Raw genomic sequence first — 15,522 nt, forward strand, 5'->3', positions numbered from 1 at the left:
TTCCTAATTAAAGTATGTGCCATCTGGCCCAAATGAATGTTGTCCTGAACCACGCGTTTCTCGTACGGATTCGCTCTACAGCTGTCCCTCCGACCCGCTCCTTGCAGTGACGGATGCGGCCGCACGGGCACCTACATGTGCATCGACGCCAACCTGGAGCTGGCGGACGAGGACGGCGAGTACGACGTGTTCGGCTACACCAAGAAGCTGCGCGCCGCGAGGAAAGGAATGGTCGACACCGTGGTACGTGGCGCTGCTTCCTCGGTCCCTGTCTCCCGGGCAAGGCAGGCCCGGCCGTCGCGCTGTGTTCGGCGTGTGTGCGGTGCCTTTCCCGGATAAGTTAGCTAGTTCGTGTTATGTAAGCGCGCGAAGCAAGATCTGTTGTGTAAAAGCTTTAGAAATGAACGACAGACACCTGTTTGAGAGCGTTCTTCTTTTTTTTCTTATGCAGGCGCCAATCAAAGGTGCCTTGTGTGTTTTCTTGTTGCTGTGCTCGAGAGAAACATAGTTCATTTATGCATCTCTTAGAATGCGTGCAGGCAGCAGGGACAAAAATAGGCTTGTCATGAAAGTTGGCAAGGCTCCCCTACCCTTACTAACAGGTATATAATGGCAGATTTAGAAGGAGAGTGGAAGGCTTGGTTTTGCAAAACATCTGTAGATGTAATGACAACGGACATGATAGCAACGCAAACGCGGAAAGCAATTAACTGACAAATTAGCAGCGCAGCCATAAGTATTACTTGACTCATACACGTGCGTGTGTGGGTCCGCGTGTGTCTGTCGAATCAGGCGTGTGGTTGCGGGGCTGACGTTGCGATCTGCACGGCAACTTGTGCGCACGATGTGCAACCCCACGTGACTGACCAAGAAAATCTTAATTCAATTTTCCTTGCGGCTGTAAGCGTCGCCGTCGTTAACTTAGGCAGCTTCTGCGCAGACGTTCATTCATACGTTGCGTTGTTCAAATTTGCCCCCTCCATGCTCCTTGTTTGTTTTGTTCCAATTCGCGGTTGGGCGCGCCTTAAACAAGGATGGTCTTACGCGGGCAAATGCGGCTGCAGTTCGAAGGCAAGTTCTACAGTCCCGCTCGGTCACAGGCGTCCGCGATGCAGCGTCAACAACGTTCGGGACCTTCTCCTCCGCAGGAGGCGTACAAGTTCGTGTACGAGACGCTGGAAGAAGCGTACGTCTGCGGCAAGACGTGGTTTCCGGTGTCCGAGCTGTCCGAGCAGCTCAAGTTCAAGTCGGCCAAGAACCCCATCACCAAGGTCAACGAGTACCAGAAGGAGTACGAGGTAAGCGCGCGTGACTTCTTTACCCTCCCCCCGGTAGCGTCACGTTGAAAGCGCCTGTTTTGCTTCAGACCACCGAACTTGCGAGGCGTTGGGCATAGCTATAGCCTCTGGTCAAGAATCTAGACCATGTCACCCGAACGAACGTCTATTCTGAACCAAATAAAGCTGTTATCGTCATTGTTAGTAGTTTTACCTGGGAGCGTTAAGTGCTGGGCGTTTCTATTCTCCAGCGGAGTCGTTCTGGTACCCGTCTAAGTCTTTGAAATCTGCTGTGCCTATAGCTTGCTGCTCCTGATGGGCGGCATCTAAACGTAACTAATCGTAAAAGAAATATATATATATATATATATATATATATATATATATATATAAGTGGGAGCGCGGAGCCAACATAGGCAAAAATTGGAGCTGCTTCTGCGCAATGTAGCTCAAAAGTTATTGATTACGTTTTACTATCTGCTCATTCACTTTCGTGGGGCACTAATTGGTCACTGTGATGTGTTACGCTTTTTTTTCAATGCAGTAATTGTAATCGATCACATATATTTCTATATCTACATATCTTCTTTTATATCTATATATTCTATATATTTTACATATCTCTAACGTGCACAAGTCCGCTCAGTACTCGCGCTGTTTTCGTTACACTAGGCGTGTTCACTCCTACCTGCTTGTCTCGTTTGCGCAGAAAATTTGCAAGATGTCGTCCAAGCTGTCCATCGGGGACTGTGCGGGCGGTCATCGGCCCGAAAACAGAGACAAGAATCGAGACGTGGCTACCGTGCCCCGTGAGTCCTGATTTCTGAAGAATCTCTCTCTTTTTTTTTCCTTTCTCTTCTGTCGACCACCTTGCGCGAGATACCATTGTGTGCATCTTTTTATTTATTTACAAAGCAGACGAAAGACCTCGCACCGAGTGTAATGCTTTCTATATACGCCCGATGACAGCACTTAGAGACACCTCGATAACTGACGACAATTAATTTAATTCTGTCGTTTTACGTGACAAAACCACGATTTGATTATGAGGCAAGCCGTAGCGGGGGATTGCGGATTAATTAAAGACCCACAAGGGGGTCTTCCCCTCGCACCACCAAGAGACTGGCGTCATTTGCATGAGCCATGGGACAAGCGGATTCAGTTACAACACGTTAGGGAGATATGTGTTTTGTGCGTATTAAGTCGCACAAATGCACATCAGCGATAAAAGTCGTGTAATGCTTTGTGAAAGTTTTAATACACGGATACAATCAACAAATGTTTTCCTGACGAAAGGCTTCCCTGACGAAAAGTTATGACTAAAATTATAAGCAGGAGGCAATGTGACTTCATAATGCAATAGTTTAATTACTTGTCGAAGCATGTATTATGCCATTATTTTCAATTATTTCCGGCAGACGAATAGAGGATTATAGCGTAATTAATTATCAGGTGCACAAATCGACAACCTTATCAACAAATACATCAGTGAATAAACAAGAGACCGCGATATCTCGAAACCACGAAAGGACACGAGAGCCAGTAAGAACAGTGTGCATTTAGTCAATGAGGAGCTAATACAGCATATGACGAACAAAAATCGATAAGGAGAATGCACAGCATAGATAAGGGAGTTTTACAACGAGCGCAACAAGCGTCTTTGCGTACCCAAAAGGCCTCCCCCTGCTCGCGCTGTTATGTAGCCCATTTTCGTTCAGTTGTATAACTTTTTTCATTGTTTTCTAAGCCAGACGCTTTGCTTTGACTTGTAAGTTGGCACCTTTCTCTTTCCTATTAAAGACATCGGTTCGTTGTCTGATGCGATGATTTCACCATCAGGGAAAAAAAATTTTCATTCGGGCACTTGATCTGGCAATGAAGTCTTCTGCAGTCTTATTCAAATTGCTTTTGTGGGAGAGTTCTTTGAGAGTGGTGCAAAACTGCCAGATGATTCGAACGGGCTTGTCCAGTCGTCTACCTCACGTACGTTTTCAGTCGATGACTACAAGAAAAGGACTTCTCGGATGTGCGTTTGTATGTGTCGCTAGCATTGCCTATTGGAAACAGAAGCAATGCTGGGACACACAGCATTCGCGTGAATTTAGCATGCTTTGATAAGAGACTGCAGAAGTGATCACTGAAGTCTGCAGGTTTTTTCTAGGATCAAAAAAGCACGCGAAGCAATTTGAAACGAGGTGAACATGCAGCAAGATATTCATTCTCCGGGCATAAGCTATCCATACTGTTATAAATAGTTGTTGAATCGCTACCTCCTTTTCTTTAATATAGGTAGTAAAGTTTGTCCTGTGTATATATTTATATATAGCGTGTTCGCAGTTGAAATTAAAAAAAATGTTGAAGTGAGAAAGATAGGAATGAGGTAGCCGCGGATGGTGCTTCTAATGCGCTTGTGATCCTACTGTCAGGGTTTGCAGAAATAAAGAGAAAGTATGAATTTAAAATGCCGTGTGCGCCCACGCCAGCTATGAAGCAGTAAGCCTTTAGCCACAGTAAAATTTAAGTGAAAAGGTAGACGGAACTCTCTAAAGCGGTAGGTAATAGAACTCTGGTAATGACAGTTTAGGGAAGCGGGGCGGGTAGGCTTCGGTATCGCCAGGAGAGGGGGTGGAGGGGGGTTCTGGCCCCGCCGGAAAACTTCGGAGGGGGTTCGGGCCCCGGACACCTCTCCCTCCGCTCCCCCCGTATTCGGCGCCTGTGAGATAGGCAGATGGCATTAGGAAAATTGCAGCCGTTGTAGGCTGGAGCCGGTTGCAGTGTTATTACATTGCTGACTGCAAGCCCATAGTACGAGGCCCTTGTTCTACAGTTGACGATTATGATGATGAAGATGCGCCTGAAGATTTCAGTTATAGCGACATACTTTCGCACCCGAAATGTCTGACATGGTTCTGAAGTCTATGCCATTTCTTTTTTTCTCTTTTCTCCTTTTTGCAGCTGATAACTTTCGGCCGTACCTGACGTCATTCCAGAGCAACGACAACACCGACTACATCAACGCTGTTTTCGTCGACGTAAGCTTTGCTTGTTGTTTACAACATTTCGTGATATCCCAGGTCGTTTCCTCAGAAACTTATCTCAGTCAACTACTACGCATAATCATGATGCGCGGACTTAAATTCCTCTTGGTAGTTTAGCTGTACCATCACGTTATTGCTTAAGCCAGTTCGGAATAGCTAAAAACAAAGGCGGAAATATATCCCGCAAGCGTAATTTATAGCCAGCGAGCTTTCTAAGCGTACACATTGCCCTAAAGCCAGAGAGAAAGAGCAAACAAAAATTCGCGTCTTTGGATTAGTTGCGGACTCAATCCACCTTGGTGACTTGGTGGCTATGGCGCTGAATCAGCGACCTCACGAAAATGCAAATGTTCTTGAGTGCCGCGCATTGGGTGCACATAAAAGGAACCACCAGGTGGTCCAATATTATCTGGGGTCCAACACTTCGGCGCGCTTCACAGCCAGATCTGGACTATGGCTCGTGAGACCCTAGAATTTGAAAATGTTAAGTTCCAGACTCCGCCGCTGTTAAATATCGATTTAGATACCTCCCCCTCCAAAAAGATTTCAACGTAATAGCGCTTGCGGAATTGGATGCGTGCCTTGAGCTTTTTTTTTTTTTGATTGCGATAAAGGCTTGCCCTTAAGGCATAATTCTTGGAGCGTATATGTGTATTATATGTGTGCTGTGAGGCCTGTGTTGTGTATGAATTGAAGCAGTGCTTTGTGGAATCTGTTGTCATGTATCCAGCGGTCATAGCTGGTTGTCACACTGTAGCGGAGGCCGGCTTGCAGTAGGAGAGGCGAGCGTTCCGATTGTAAACCAGTACATGTCCATATTAGGTGGTATGCATCTGATTCCACTAGATTCCACTAGCTTTTCGCTTTTACGAATTTGTCGTTTACGAGTTGTGGCCACATGTCGTCGGCATGTCCAGGGCTACAGCCGCTCCAAGGAGTACATCGTGACAGAGTGGCCCATGGTCCGGACGGCGCAGGACCTGTGGTCGCTCGTCTACGACCACGACTGCAACTCCGTGATCGTCCTCTGCAGTCCTCCGCCCTCGAACGTGAGTGCGAGCGGCGCGATGACGTCATTGATTTTTGCCTTACGGTGACGGTCCAACCAGAACCTCTCCAGGGAGAGACGTGCCATCTGGTCAGCGGAAAATAGTTTTGGATTCGTTCATTCTTGGCCACACACGTCGCAGGCGTGCGACCATACATGCTATTTGGTCTACATACATGGTACATGGCACATTTACGTGGTACATCCATGGTACATTCCATCATCCCTCATCACACCTTTATGTCCACGTTCCCCGTCCCCATGTGCAGAGTAGCAGGCTAGAGCACCTTAGCTCAGGCCGACCTCTCTGCCTTGTTTCATTTAAATTATCTCTACATGGTACATGGTATACCAAATACTTGGTATTTGGTATACATGCTATCGCCCTATACTATCTGATCACCGCCAGCATAACTCCAATGAAGTAGGATGGCCGAAGACACCGTCATAAAGCAAGGACTGGCCGCCGTCTGAGGAAGCGGGGGACGGGGGGGAGGGGGGAGGAATTGGGGTTTAGTCTCCCAACACCCGCCACCCCCAGACCGCATCAAGGACACAATAAATGTATCTCTCTCCCACCTCAATCTAACGCCTGTAGCATACCACCATAAGTTATCTCGTTGAAACCTATTTCAAAACCTGTGCTATCACTCTGACCCAGTGGTGTGGCCAGAAATTGCTTTCGAGGGGGGAGGAGGCGGGGCACGTGCCTGATCTGCGTAAGCAGCTAATCTTTTCCCCGCAGCACACTTAATACAAACTAGGTCACAGCTGTGAAATCGCTGTTCCACACTGGCTGACGACTTCGTTTTGCGAATTCTTGCCTTGACACGCACGTCGAACGAGCGGGATCGCCATCCCGCGTCAGTTGCAGCTATTCCAAAACACCATGCATTCTTCAATGCCCTAGCTCACACTGTATCACAAAGCAATAGTCGTTGTTTTAAAATTTGCATTTTCTTTTGTTTTCTCATCGCTGGTGTTTCTATATTTATTTTATTTTCTCCCTTTATATTGCAATAACATGCACTCCCGTATTTAATGTTATATGACGTAGATTGTGCTTAAATAAATAAATAAATAAATAAATAAATAAATAAATAAATAAATAAATAAATAAATAAACTTGTATTTTCTCTGCCTAATGCGTTCGCATTAAAACGTTTACGAGGACACACCTTGCGTAATGTTGTCGGGATCGGCCGAGTCGGGCTTTCGCATCCACTGCGTTCGCAGCCAGGGCATCACACAGCGCTTCATCGTCTTGACTTTTGCAGCCAGCGAATGTTCCGCGCAATGCCAATAAATTGAAGATTTCGCAATAGTACAGGACAAATGCGTGAAATATTTTGCAGACTCGGGGTGTTAGTGCACTGAAAATTTCGCTGATCATCAGTGCTTGTAGAGGCCCGCTCGATCGTCTAGTACAGAAAACAGTCGCCGCTCGTAGTTCTAGAAAACCGTACGTTTGTTGATCAAGAAAGATCTACAAAAAAATAAGACATAAAACTTTTAGGGGGGGGGGGGGGCAGGGACCGTAGCATTTTACCAGCAGGGATACTGCACCTGTGAAGTGGTGAATTGTCGTTTCGACTCCGCTCAAGCACTTTCGCTCTGCTAATGTAAATGCTAGGCTAACACACACAAAAAAAGGAGAAAGAGAGCTGATTGTAGCCGACGAAAATATTACTTTCGATGGAGTATCGATAATGCGGTTTTCATTGAAATTAGGCAGGACGTTCAGGCTTTATGCTCAATCCAGTAACACGAGGGTTCACGCCGACCAGTATCTGTACTGAAAAAATAACCATCCTAATCTCGCTGCGGGGGTGTGAAAAACGCTTCCTTTTATGGTCTACATAACCTAATGGTTGATGGCGCCCCTCCTAAGATGGCGGCGGTTCAGCTTCATTTTTTTGGGGGGACGTCAGTTACCCGAGAAAAAAAAATTCTTATCGCTTCACAACACCTTTTTCTTGTTTCTTTATTTTGTTTTCTTCAGTATGCCAAGTCTACATTTTTTTTTTCTTTTTCCAGGCGTACCCTTCCTTCTGGCCGACGGAGAAGGAGAAGCGCAAAAAGTACGGCCCCGTCTTCACGGTGGACGTGGTCTCGTACAACCACTACCCGAAAATCAAGACGTGGATTTTCAGGATAAACAAGAAGGCAAGTTGAGGGGTGGTTACGCTGTCGTTAAAGAGCGAGATAGTGGCGCAGCCTACGCTGCGGTGCGATGAATTAGTGCCTTATGTATAGTGGAGGGTGTGACGATGTGGGGCCTAGCCGTCTACATTTTACGACTAAGTTCGAGAAGTTCCAGAACGGCCCGCAAATTCATCGCCTCAACGTTGCTTCGGCGGAGCCCAAGCGAATCTTGCAGGCTTAGTTATGAGTCTGCGCGCACTGCCATGTTTTGCACACTGTGCGCAGCACAGAGCTCGTGATTCTCTATTCTTTCTGCGTGCAGTATGTGTGCGTGATTGCGTGCGTTTGTGCAGCAAGCATAAGAGAAGTAATGTAGGCAAAATATGCAACGAGTGCGCGAGAGAAAACGACCTAACAGGATACGTATACATGCTATAATTAGCATGTGTAAGAGCGATTATATTTAGCATGGTCTTCGGAGCAGCGGTGGCGAAAAGGCTATTGCACTTCGACGCAAGTTCTTGAAATCGAATGACCATGCGTATCAGTACAAGGAAATGGTACAGTTACGTTTACATATACGGTAAGGCGAAACGAGATGTATCCATGCGCAGTATGAAAATTTTCTACAAACATCAGGCCGCCTACCCGATTCTGCAACCTGCTATCCAATGAGTTTATCTGCCCAAATATATATAACTTGTAGGGGTGGTCAAAAAGTCAAATTTGAAGACCTAATTGAATGCGAGTATTCGACTGTAATCACTCCGGAATATTGAATATTTGTTGATTTTTGAAGCTATATCAAATGCGAAGTTTGTATGGGGTCCGTTTGAGTAAAAAAAAAAAACAACGAAACCAGACATACATAGAAACATGCATGTAATACAGTTTGCAATTGGACGTCACAATAACTGAGAAGTTTCTTAACGATAGCTGATTTCAGTTACCTTGGGCACCGTGGCAACAACATCAATCAAACAAGCTGGTGAACAACTTGTCTACAGATGCGCGTACTGTGTCGTTGTGGTTGCGGAAGAAGTGTAATATTTCAGCACCACACATTGTTCTGAAGAAGTGAAAATTTAGTGATACTGACCGAGTAACTGTGTATAGGCTGCTTAAAAGCGAGCCACTCTTAGTGAGTGACTGAAAATTATGGAGCCACTGCTCTCGCTCCGAAATTATGGCCCCTGAGCAATACCCTGAGCTATCCTTGCGGCAGGATTATTCGGAAAAGTCCTTAAATCCGTCGTTCTGTTTCCCTCGCGACTCTGATGAATACTTCTATACCTTGTATATTCCAGACCAAAATATTCGACAGCTTCGAATAGGGAATGCTCTTGAACAGTCTCTGCCGTTCAATTCGCATTCAGATATTCGCACATCGCTGGTGTTTTGTCAAGAGATATGGACTTCAAGTACACTGACATCAAATACTTTCATTTTCCCTTACACTTTTTCTGGATTACATTTTTTTAACACATTGATCTCTGTGTATAAAATCCGGTCTTTTGTAAGATGCAGTTATATACACGTGGAATATCATTTGGAATTGTTGAATTTAGAAAAATAATGGGTAAGCATGGTGATGCTTACACAATAAGTCTGTGGCTCGCTTTTGTTATATACATTTAGATGCTCTATCTGCTGCCTCGCTGGCCGACAAGCGCAGTGTGCTTAGACCAAGCAATTAACGATATCATTACCAAATTTATATATTCTTAAAATAAAAGTTGAAAAAAAGTTTTCACAAATATTTTTAGGCAGAAGGATATCGTGGTAGCTTCAGGCTGTTTCTACAGAGTTGTGGCTCCTGGACGAACTTGCAGGCAACGCGCGCGTCCTAATTCACTGCACGACAGGTGGTTTCCCTGACGGAGCTGATGGCGGGCGTCAAGGCCGAGCCGAAGACGACGCAGATCTTCCAGATCACCTGCTGGCCCGAGCGCCACAAGGTGCCCACCTCCACGAACACCCTGGTCGAGCTCATGAACATGGTCGAGAGATGGCGCCAGAGGACCACCTACGGCCCCGTTCTCGTCATATCCACGTGAGCTCCGCTAACTCAATCCGGAGGAGAACCGTGCTAAGGATAACACGTACCGACGGGTTGACTACCGAAGAATGTCGCAGATCGAAAAAGTTGTCATAAATGTCATGGAGGAAGGAAAATAACTAGGAGGAAGCATTACGTAACGAAACTGAAGCAAAAAAAATATATAAACTTGGCCCGGCACGTGATCACGTCGCGCGAAGTTTATGCTAACCCTTCTAGAATAGGGCACTCTAGTGCGCCGTAGTTTTCGTGGGGTTCTTCTACTGCTGCGTTTAGCGCAGACCTTTCGTAAAAGGCAACGGATGCGACAACACAACCCGAAGCTGTCGCCCTGACACGTTGCAAGGAAGGCGCAAAATGCACACGTTGCAAAACCCGCCGTGGTTGCTCAGTGGCTGTGGTGTTGGGCTGCTGAGCACGAGGTCGCGGGATCGAATATCCCGGCCACGGCGGCCGCATTTCGATGGGGGCGAAATGCGAAAACACCCGTGTACTCTGATTTACGTGCACGTTAAAAAACCCCAGGTGGTCGAAATTTCCGGAGTCCTCCACTACGGCGTGCCTCATAATCAGAAAGTGGTTTCGGCACGTAAAACCCCATAATTTAATTTTGCACGCGTTGCAACACATCTGACAGAACACAGATAACCTATGGTGAAAAATAGGTGCAGAGCGGTTGGCAAGGTACCTGAAAACGTTTGCGTCGATTACAACGCATACCGGGGGCCAAGCTCACTGGTTTGAGTCTGCTGAGCCCAGAGACACGTGTGGGGCCGTGTTTTTTTTTTTTTTAGAGAGAAAAGGCAAATGTGGTTGTGTTCACGGTGAACGTTGACTTTCCAAGGTTGACTGCATGACGCAGTGCTCACCCCTAGTTCATTTCTTTTCTCCTCGCTGAAATTTTCAACATGACCGGCTGGTACTGTGTTGTTTTTTCCTGTGGTGATGGACTTTGCGGAAGTGCGAAAGAAACTTGATTTAATGACTTGACAATAATGAGGTGATGACGTGAAAATATTTATTCATCATTCATTTAATTATGCGTTACAGAACCAAAGTGGGCCATAGATTACGGGGGGGGGGGGAAGGAGGGCGGAGCATCAAATGTATACATAGCAACATTAAGGAAAACACACGCAAACAAGGAAAGTACCTCAAGCACGGCACAATCGATTAACGTAACAACAATGCGCATAAAAATATACAAATAAAGACACAGTTACATGTATTGCTGTGAATGCACCAAGGAGATGACGTCAATACTGCAAGCAAGCAGAATTTGAACAGAAACACACGCGTGGACACGCACAAGACTGTGAGGTACACTGTAAAATAATTTACACCCTTAAGAGTGAAAAAGGGTGTAAATGTGCGTATAACTCACGATCGCAGGGTGTTAGTTGCATAAATCACACCCTAATGATGTGAGTTATAGACACATTTACACCCTTTTTCACTTTTAAGGGTGTAATTATTTTACAGTGATAGGCTCTGGCTACGCGTACTTCGGCCGCCCTTTTGGCCGGCTGACACTCGGCCGTGACGTCACGCGCCCCTCGTTCATTTTCACCGCAGGAACGGCAAGAGTCGCGCCGGCGTCTACTGCGCGGCCAACGTTGCCATCGAGCAGGTCGTGGAGCACGGGGAGGTCGACGTCTTCCAGGCAGTCAGGACGGTGCGGAGGCACCGGCCGCAGCTCGTCGAGAACATGGCGAGTATACGTGTTGAACGGCACCCTCTCTCTCTCTCTCTCTCTCTCTCTCTGTCATCGTCGTTCCTACGCTCTAAGAAACGTTTGTACCCTTTGGGGTTCATCTTGCCCCCAAACGATAACCGTTATATACTTTCGTTTCTTTAGCGCTGCGCGTCCAGTTCTTCCGGAACCCGAACGGCATGGCCGATATACCGGGGTGTCGTAGCGTTCTCGACTGAAAAGTAGCAAGTGCATGGTTTCAGGAAAAGAAAATGGAAGCGCAAGCAAGACGTATTACTATTCGTTTTTTTTTTGGAGGGGGGGGGGACAAGATACACGCCACAGGGTTCGGAACGTTATTTAGAATGCTTCAATTATTAAGGAAGGAGCAGTGCTAGTAGGGAACATGGCACCACAGTCTTGAAACTAAAACTTTTAAGGGGAAAGCTCTCGCAAAATAGGCCCTCGCTACGTGACAGGCAAGTGGTAGTTTCTATCTGCCAAGCGCGCGATGACTGTTGTGAGTAGAGCGGCCGGCGATGGCCGGTCGTGGATAGAGCGTCGCTAAACGTTACTAAGAAACAACCACTGCCTTGATAGATCCGGCAACCGCAGAGGCCGTACTTTCCTAGAGTCAGCGTGTACACAGGTAACGGATAGAAGGAGGGGCGGTGTCCAAGGAGGTTGGCGTGCGGCCTGACGTCATGCGCCCTCATAGGCTTTTATTGCGAAAGCAATACTGCTCGCACTTTCGACCCATCGGTGGTCGTGGCGCATCCTTACACAGCTGCGCGTCACGTGACCGTGTGACGTCATGCCAGACCGAGAGACGCGGCCCCAGCTGGCGGCATCGATGGTGGAGGCGAAGCCTTGCGCGCCGCTGCTGCGGCGCTACCGAGAGAGGGCGCTCGCTGGTGTCCACATGTCCACACCATCAGCCGAACCAAGGCGCAGCCAAGGGTATAACTTTCGCAATCTTCAAGGCTTAACCAGGCTAAGCCTTCAGCCAATTTTTTTATCCTTCCTCCACGCCTTGAAGCTTCTTGCATGCCATGATAATGTTGATGATCGTCATGCCGATGATGATCTTCGGTTACGGCACGTAGTCCCCTTTGTGGCTAGCACAAGAACGGGGCGGCAGAAGCCTTTGCAAGAGAAACAATTATTCAAACGTGAGAAACAACGAGCAAAAGAAGCCGTAAAATGGGAGTAGTGCTGAACTAAGCATTCAGGCTAAATGAAAGAACATTATAAGAGACTCTTCCAACAAGCTAAATGAACTCAATTTGGAATTGGTGAATTTTAACGCGCCTTGCGAGGTCTGACTCGTGTGAGCCGCGCCGTCGCGTGTAAGCATTCTGACCAACGGTGCCAACAAACAAGCGCGTGGCGGAATACATTGTGGCAAGAAAACCAGTCCCGCGTGCGTCAGTGGCATTTGCATTACTTTATATACCGCAGAGACGCGTTTGCTTCAGGCCGAGGCGTTGCATTATGGATAACTTTGGGCTCGAAGCATGTAAGGTGCGACTTCGTCGCGACTTGTGTATGGTGTCCCGGTATGTTTTCGCGTACAATGGACGCTGCAGTAGCTATAGTCCACAATCCCGCACTTATTCTGAATAATTTCGCAGTCGGTAGCAATTTTGGTTATGTTTTATTCAGTAGCGAATATTTCTTCCTCATTTTGTTTTGATTGTCATCAGTCACTCCGCCCTGCAGCGCGAGGAAAAGCACGATTTGACTTTTTTGTGAATTACGAGAGAAACGTGCCGCAGACCTTGCTATGTATGTTTTTTTTTCATTGCTGTTAATATCACCTACTACGTTAGGTGTTGTTGCTGTTGGTCATGTTTTAATTTCGCCTGGGAATTATTGCATAGAACTCAACTTCCAACTAGTAACTTAATAATCTTACTACGCATTATGCAACTGTTCCCACGCTATGCTCTCTAAGCCCTGCCAAGCCACAGCCATCGCTTTTGCCACAGAGTGGCCGTCCCGATTTCTTTTTCTTTCGAATGTAATGTTTGGTTCGATATAACGTCCCGGGGTTCTCGGTTCGACGCCAGTCTCCACGATTATGTCTGCAGACTTCGTGCACACTGTCAGAGATCCGTACACCCGAGATGAACGCCCGTAGGTATAACACAGCGCGTAGTTTTTCTTCTTCTTTCATTAACGCGTTTCATTCTTCTGCTTATCTCTTTTCAGACCGAGTACAAGTACTGCTACGACCTTATTCAGCACTATGTGCTGCACTACCTGAACAAGGAGTGACTATAAGCGGCTCGCAGTGTAGGTTCCTCCACTCAACGTTCGTACGTCCTGTTCCACAAGCCGAAGAACGGGAACGGATCGCGGCACGCACCGGGAAGCCGCGATTCCCGTACAATCAACGGCACAACATTCCAGCGGCGTCGTAGGAGACACGTGGTCGCGGGGTGGAATTCTTCCCCTGCGAAGATGGCGCCGGCGAACCACTAACGTCCGGCTGCGTCGCCCCGCCATAGCGGAGATCTTTTCTTGTTTTAGCGTTGTTCCCCCCCGTTGTTATCGCCATGGGAGGTCTCTTCCTTAGTTAGAAAGTTGTTTTCGTACTTCAGATCTGTTTTAAATCTGGCCCGGGCTGCTGCTCTGGACACCTTCGGCTAGAGAGTAACTCTAGTTCCCTCATGTACTGTCGAGTTCGCCATCTTGAACGCTCGGATTGGCTCCCAGGGCAGTCGCGGCCTGCCTGATTGGCTGAAAACGCCAACGTGGCAGATTTTCGCCGTGTCCAGAATGGCACCCTGGCTTTGAAATCGGCCTACTTTGATGTTCTAAGAGCTAAAAAAAAAGTGAGGGAGTTTCGAGCTTTCAATATTCACAGCTGTTTGCATGCGCGGTGACGTCACACGTTGGGTCGTCAAGAAAGTAACTAAGAAAACAACACAGATGTTATAACTGTATTTTGAAACTTGGCGTTTTCAAACTTGAGAAAAACGCGATGCGGCTAGCGCACGCTTTCACACATCATTACTTTATTTGATCCTTAATCCAGGGAAAGCGTGACTACGTTTTTCTTTTGTGCCCCTGCGAACGTCCCACCGAGCTACTGTCTTAGGCTACTCAGCCGCCATCTTTACACATCTTGTACACTGAAGTAGCGTGCACCATTTTTTGCTTAAATTCTGTCTTTTGCTAAGTTTTCTTCCTTGCCGAAAGAGACCTTGAAAGACATTTAGGATAACAGCCGTCAACTTTGCTGTATATTTAGCCGTCTCTGCGATGAAATTTCGGCACACTCTGAGCGGAAAACACTGCGGAGGGCTACTCAAGTAGTGCGGTCAGCAATCACTCCGCGCAATTCGTGGCGACCTGGCTCGATTAGCGACGCGTTCGACTGAATAACGTCCTTCAGAGGTCATAAAATACAACGCAGGCAGTTCCCATTCTAAATCAAGCAACGTTCATATCCTTCTGCTTGCAGTACGCTGCGCACTACGTTTTGGAAGCGAGTACGCGCAGTGAGTGCGCTTGCAGAAGCAGCGCAAGAGTGCGGTCACGCGAACGTATCACTCCGCGCTTTCTGAGCAATCGGTGAACAGGTTTAAGTTGATGGCGTCCAGTACATTACACTGACCTTCATCCAATATAACAGCGACCTAATATGTTAATATAATATCGAGGCACTTGTCATTTTTCGCATGTTCTGCATATTGTTACGGCGATGCGCGAGGGTTTTTTTCTTTTTTTTGTCGCTAGTGCAGGCTGGTGTGGAAGGCAGTGGCTGCATGCACAGTTTTTGTGCATTCTTCTACAGCAAAGCGTGGTTGTGCATCGTTACTATGACCGCCGGCTACACTGTATCAGTCCTCGTACATCCTCGGAGATCCCAGCCGAGGACATCTCCGATTAGGGAAGAATTAGTGGCCGGTTCGGTAACAATACGTGGTGTCGCTTTATCAATCCGCTTTGTTTGTTCCCTATGCACACCGCTTACAGGGTCGTTAATAGTCCACGCTCCGTTCATTCGATAAATTTTTCGAGTCGCTTTCTTCCTCGCAAAGAATTATGCTTTTCCACTGAAGGAAAATGTTTCTCGTGGCGTCTATGTTGAATAATCCCGTATACTCATAAGGAACCACATATGTATGCGAATTGGAATGTTCCCATGTTATGGATATGGAATTGTGGCACCTACAGTGATTAGGCCTACTGTTTTTTTTTTCTATACTGTGTGCCAATACTCCTTTGTTCTGTATTCATGTATGCTACTC

General features: G+C 47.0%; 1 protein-coding gene across 3 annotated transcripts in view; it reads left to right on the plus strand.

Annotated features, from left to right (window-relative positions):
* Window positions 1-15,254, plus strand: part of Ptp36E (protein tyrosine phosphatase 36E) — a 335,086-nt gene extending 319,832 nt beyond the window's left edge. For all 3 annotated transcript variants that reach the window (XM_070526008.1, XM_065453737.2, XM_065453736.2), the window contains 9 exons: window positions 108-243; window positions 1,149-1,298; window positions 1,987-2,086; window positions 4,233-4,309; window positions 5,233-5,364; window positions 7,401-7,529; window positions 9,374-9,561; window positions 11,143-11,278; window positions 13,475-15,254. In XM_070526008.1, coding sequence (XP_070382109.1) covers window positions 108-243; window positions 1,149-1,298; window positions 1,987-2,086; window positions 4,233-4,309; window positions 5,233-5,364; window positions 7,401-7,529; window positions 9,374-9,561; window positions 11,143-11,278; window positions 13,475-13,540 — 1,114 coding nt within the window. In that variant the 3' untranslated portion in view covers window positions 13,541-15,254. The remainder of the gene's footprint in view (window positions 1-107; window positions 244-1,148; window positions 1,299-1,986; window positions 2,087-4,232; window positions 4,310-5,232; window positions 5,365-7,400; window positions 7,530-9,373; window positions 9,562-11,142; window positions 11,279-13,474) is intronic.
* Window positions 15,255-15,522: the final 268 nt, after the last annotated feature.

This window comes from Dermacentor albipictus, chromosome 9, assembly GCF_038994185.2.
Source record: "Dermacentor albipictus isolate Rhodes 1998 colony chromosome 9, USDA_Dalb.pri_finalv2, whole genome shotgun sequence".
In the NCBI taxonomy this organism is placed as follows: domain Eukaryota; kingdom Metazoa; phylum Arthropoda; class Arachnida; order Ixodida; family Ixodidae; genus Dermacentor; species Dermacentor albipictus.